Consider the following 6,316-nt stretch of genomic DNA (forward strand, 5'->3'; position numbering starts at 1 on the left):
TACTCGGTTGACACATTGAATGAAACCCATGTAATAAAAACCACCCATTCTTTACTTCAAAATGAAAGAGGTCTTCCACTCAACTAGTCAGTTGACACAATGTACGATGCATGTAGATAACCATGAAAAACATTTGACGCATACACATTGTACACCCACTTCTTACTTTAGTTCTATAAAAAAAAGTCATAAAGTCGTAGGACTACAATATTGTAAGACCTCTTGAATATAAGAGAGTAGATATTTTTATTATCTAAATTAAATAATAGAAAAAAGTTCATAATGGCATTTCCTCTTCAATAGCCCAAGCTAACAAAATATCACAAATTAAATGAAGAGGAATCCAAAGCACCTTCAAATATCCAATATTTTATATTTCAAGACAAATACCATGCTATAAGTAGTAAATCCTTTACATTTCATCGAAAAATTCAAATTAGAAGTAACCATTACTTTATCTATCTATGTAGAACAAGTAAAGTACATAAAAGAAAGATGGAAGTAAAAAATAAAATAAGCAAAAATGTTTCCTTCATAGTGGATAATTTAGTGTTAGAATGCTTCTTTGGAACCTGTGTCGCTGAAAAATAATCCCTATGCATAATGACTAACAGTAAATGAGAACAAGAAATTAAACTAAAAATTTCAATTTGGCAGATGACAATGATTTTCATGGGGATTAGAAAGCTTAATAAATAATGAATTTTTTCATGTCACACCCTTCCGACTAAAGGAAAACTAATTATTTTTCTTGTCCTATTAAGATGACAATTTTTTTCAAAAAGACCATTGTAGATCATTTCAAGTGTCAAACATCTAGAACAATATATTTTAATCCATTTAATTTATAGGAAATACAAGACTTAATTTATATTTAAACCATAAATTTTGATAAATATTTTGACAAAATTATTGAATATGGAACCAATAAATTTTCCAAAGAAATTTTATACTACAAAATTTTTGGTACAACTATTTTTTAATATAGATCTAGCGTAATTATGTCACAAAATTATTAGTGAACATGCATGTTAAATAGAAATAAATATGTAACACAACTTTAGATAATAACTTGAATTGACATAAAGCCAAACGAAAGTGAGATAAAAATGAGTAATTAATTAAACCTCATCACTCCTCACTGTTAGATATAGGGTTACAATATGTGTTGTTGGTGGTAAAAATCTCCTCAAACGATGTGATCATCACATGCAATGGATGTTGTGACATCCAACCACAATGCCAAGTATTCTATATCAAAATTTCAACTTTAAAAGATCTATTTATTTTGAATTTTAAGTTTTTTTTTGTTTAATGTGATTTAGTAAAGTAATTTTTTGAAATTATAATTTTAGATTAGATGAAATCTTGCGACAAACAAATTCTATCATCACAATTGTGATGACTTAATCATACTTTGCAATTATGACTCATAGTCAAAATTTTGATGAACATGAGCACCAAAACAAAAAAATGACATATTTCTTGGCATTTGTGACAATATTGGCCATACCGTCAGACTATGTCATCACTATTTAGTCTTATATGTAATAATGCTAATTCATTTACCCTAGATTACAATATAACCATAATTATTTTTGACCAAAATTACAATACTATGATCCAAATCACCCTACATCATAAAAATGCTAATAACAAAAATCATGCAATAAAAACCACCCATTCTTTCCTTCAAAATGCAAAAGGTCTTCCACTCAACTACTTATTTGACACAATGTACGATGCATGTAGATAACCATGAAAAACATTTGACGCATACACATTGTACACCCACTTCTTACTTTAGTTCTATAAAAAAAGTCATAAAGTCGTAGGACTACAATATTGTAAGACCTCTTGAATATAAGAGAGTAGATATTTTTATTATCTAAATTAAATAATATAAAAAAGTTCATAAATGCATTTCCTCTTCAATAGTCCAAGCTAAAAAAATATCACAAATTAAATGAAGAGGAATCCAAAGCACCTTCAAATATCCAATATTTTATATTTCAAGAAAAATACCATGCTATAAGTAGTAAATCCTTTACATTTCATCGAAAAATATGAAATTAGAAGTAACCATTACTTTACCTCTCTATGTAGAACAAGTAAAGTACGTAAAAAAAAATATGGAAGTAAAAAATAAAAGAAGCATAAACATTTTCCCTCGTAATGGATAATTTAGTGTTAGAATGTTTCTTTGAAACCTCGGTCACCAAAAAATAATCCCTATGCACAATAACTAACAGTAAATGAGAACAAGGAATTAAACTAAAAAGCTCAATTTGGCGGATGATAATAATTGTCATGGGGAATAAAAAGCTTAATAAATAATGAATTTTTTCATCTCACACCCTTTAGACTAAAGGAAAACTAATTATTTTTCTTGTCCTATTAAGATGACAATTTTTTCAAAAATACCAGTGTAGATCATTTCAAGTGTCAAACATCTAGAACCATATATTTTAATACAATGAATTTATAGGAAATACAAGATTTTATTTATATTTAAACCATAAATTTTGATAAATATTTTGAGAAAATTATTGAATATTGAACTAATAAATTTTCCAGAAAAATTTTATACTACAAAATTTTTGGTACAACTATTTTCTAATATAGATCTAGCATAATTATGTAACAAAATTATTAGGGAACATGCATGTTAAATAGAAATAAAGATGTAACACAAATTTATATAATAACTTGAATTGACATAAAGCCAAATGAAAGTGAGATAAAGATGAGTACATGAAAACAATCAATACTTTGTTTTTTTTTTTTTTTTTTTTTTATGTAAACACTATTGTTTTATATGTGATAGACCAATAGTGTCAAATTTTTAGTGCTAAAGATTGCTTTGATTGAGAATGCAACATTGACATTTTGGGTGCTTTCCATATGACGATGTAAGTTCAAGAAACCTATAAGAATATAGTGAAAATAAAAGCTTTTATATGCATCACACTTCGTTTGCGTGTTTGGTTGATAAAAACCATGACTTTTTCTCACACATATATGAATGATACTTTATGTGAAATGGAATGGAGATTAAACATCGCATTTCTAAAGGGCATCCTCATAATATAGAGGTTAGGAGCATCCCAAGCATTAGCTTTCCATTATTAAAATATAGTAAAATCCATGTCATCTTACTTGAACTATGCCTTTATTTATTGAAATAGATTCTTGCTACAATGCCAAAATGGATAATAGTTCTTTAATTCTTGTCTAACAAAACTAATGGTTTTTAAGTGCATGGAATGTTCCATCAAATGCATATGTTTTTATGCAAAGAGAAACCTTTACATATATATAGATGTTGTGTTTTTATTAAAGTATATTTAATATTATTCAATAGTATTTTTTATATTAGAAAGATTTGTGATTCTTTTCATATTAAATATAAAATTAACTTATGCCCCTCTCCCACATTTATAAAATTAGTGTAAATTTATTTTCATTAAATATATATCATAAATAATTAGAAAATTCTTTTTTTTTTTATTTCTCCTTAACTAAATCTTCTGATAAATATAAATTAAAATAAATTTAGATTATTTTTATAACATTTTTTAAATTATAATTATTTATTAAAAACCATATGTGTTTTAAAAATATATTGCCTACCTAACTGAACAAGAATGACTCAAACATGAAATTTCATATTTGGGAAAACAACAAATATATGATAAAATAATCACTTGAATACGAAACGTTTTAATTATTATTAACCAAAACAGATACATAATACATGAATAACAATCGTTTCACTTCATATCTCATTATCCTCATCCTCAGCAAAGAGGAAAACAAATAGGTTATGAAGACGATGTTATTATTATTATTATTATTATTCTTTCTATTACATTATTATTAGAAGGAGACGAGGATTAAATCCCATTCCAATCAACTAGCATCCCATCTGGGTGCCACGTCTCGCTCAGCCTATGAGCTATTGATGACACTGCACTTCCGACGAATTTCTCCCTCGTTGCCTGTCAATTCGATGATCATTCCCATATTGACCATGGCAGCGGCAAACCTTTCTTGCCACGTGCGCAAGTGACGCCGCCCAGCGCTTGCGTCGACTACGCTTGCGGTGTTTCGATCTGTGAGCAGCGATGCATCGGAGGTAAACAAACCATGTTTCTTTAGAAGGCCGTTGTAGTAGAGATTGTCGATAGTTTCAGGCGTATAAGTATCCATGAACACGGTTGTGATGTTGTTGCTGGGGCTTCCCTGAGGACACTTCTTCTTCAGTATGTCAGCAAGCATAGGATCAAGAGATGGGTCAGTCGGAATAGTGGTGCTGAAGTTGTAGAGCCTGCTCACGAATGAAGTGCAATGAGAGACACCAATTGAGTGTGCTCCTGCATCAATACACCCACTCATGGATGAACATTACAAGTTACAGCGATGAACATTCAAATTAAAATATTTTTACTAACCCTGATATGATATACAGTTACTGTTTTACTCCAGTGTAACTTATCTTATTGCAATGGAGGGCCTTACTTCACAAGCAAACATATACCAACATCAATACGTTAAGAAAAATTAGTATGCACCTGAGAGTATAACCATCTCCTCCTGCGATAGACCCTTGGCTGCAAAGTTCTGTGTCAGCTGGGTTACATTAAAGGTAGGGGCAGGTATATTTGCCACGACTTCTGAAGCCAGTGAAATAAGTCCATCCCTTCGTCCAGCAGGAACATCCCAGCTCAGAGTGTGTTTATGTGGCGATGCCTGCAATCAATTATAAAAGAATTCATTTTTTTTCAGCATTGTTTGCTAATTCTTGAGGTAAATTAAATACACATTGTCGCTTGCTTCAGTATCATATAAAGGGTAAATAGACTTATATTCGAACGATGTCTGTACACTGGTAACTACAGAGACATTTGTATTCTTTGATAACGTTATTTGAGACATTTGAGGACAGAAAATTGAAATACTTTTGATACTTTAAATTAATAAAACTTTAAATCCTTGTGTAGACTCATGTAGTAAAACTGTAACTTTTTATAATTTGTGATATGCTTACCAGCTTTGTGCTATCTCTGGCAGCAAATGCTAGGATATCTGCACAAGAAACAATGTTTGGGCAGATGGCCTCTAATCTCGACTTCGCTGTGTCAATCACGTCATATCCGTGAAGGCTCGGATTGTTAACAGGGCTATCTTTCTCCGCAGTGTTTTTGGCAGTGGAGTCTATGAGAACAGACCCATCGCATCCCTGAAAGCAGTCATGATTTCAACATTCAAACACACTATAACTTATAATTTCGTTAGAATTGCACTCACGAGTAACAGATTAAGAGTAGATGGTGATAATGGATAACGATTAGCAGAGGCACATATATCTAGATCTTAGGAATAGAGATGGAGAGGAAAATATGTTGATATGCTTTGTCCTATTGAGTGGGAAACGTCTAGAAATAGCCCAAAGCATTATCAAGGTCTGTGAAAACTTGCATTTCCCGAACGTTGATATGTTTATCAAAATTTAATAATGGAATATTGAAGCCTACCCTGACGAAACAATCATGGAAATGCATTCTTATGAGTCCAGGAGCTACTTCTCGACTCTTCAGGAATGCATGTCTCACAACCTCGAACACAGTGGATTCCGCTTTTGGACAACTGTGATCGTAGTAACCCACTTCAAGAGCCCCATTAACACCCGCTGCCAAACCAGCACAAAGTAACAGACCAAGAAGGGCCGAGTACTGATCGGTCTTCGCCATTGCCGTTTCAATACGCATAAAAGCTGCACTATCTCGATTTGTATATGAAGAAACTATTAGATAGTCAGTACATAATAATTATAGAGCCTCTAGGAAATTCCAGATGAAAAAGAAGTTTCTAGTTAGCGTAGAGAGGAAACATGCTAATGCTTTGTCGCTAACTTACAGAAATCCGTGCCACTGGGGATCGGTAAAGAAGCTTTGATTATAAGCAGTGCCTCTTTCAATAAACGCTCTGTATTTATAGGATGTTGTCCAAACAGAAGACTTCGTGAAAAGACATCAACCTTCCTCACATCCATCCATTACCACAAGTAAAAACGTGGACACGTCGTTATCAAGATGCAGTGTAAGACTTGAATTGAATAGGTAAAACAGCTTTCCTATTTCTACACGTGATTTTGACCTTACAGCTATTCGACGAGTTATAATGGAGAGCGTCTATAGGTTGAGTGGCAAGAGGAATGGTTTCGATTCTCTAGTTCTGACATGTCTGCTAAATCTGCTCTCTGGAACTTTTTATATTGTTGACTATCTACAGAGTTTACCTCCTGAACTCCTGA

General features: G+C 31.8%; 1 protein-coding gene across 1 annotated transcript; it reads right to left on the reverse strand.

Annotated features, from left to right (window-relative positions):
- Positions 1-3,890: 3,890 nt before the first annotated feature.
- On the reverse strand, positions 3,891-5,954 carry LOC149171765 (peroxidase 5-like). The gene is made up of 4 exons (XM_089427588.1): positions 5,538-5,954; positions 5,051-5,242; positions 4,575-4,752; positions 3,891-4,376 (listed from the first exon to the last, which is right to left on the reverse strand). Exons 1-4 carry the CDS (start codon positions 5,769-5,771, stop codon positions 3,952-3,954), a joined length of 1,029 nt encoding a protein of 342 aa, XP_089283714.1. The 5' UTR covers positions 5,772-5,954; the 3' UTR covers positions 3,891-3,951.
- Positions 5,955-6,316: the final 362 nt, after the last annotated feature.

Source organism: Pinus tabuliformis, chromosome 4_2, assembly GCF_031772625.1.
Source record: "Pinus tabuliformis cultivar Carrire ecotype Pingquan chromosome 4_2, CPIR1, whole genome shotgun sequence".
NCBI lineage: Eukaryota > Viridiplantae > Streptophyta > Pinopsida > Pinales > Pinaceae > Pinus > Pinus tabuliformis.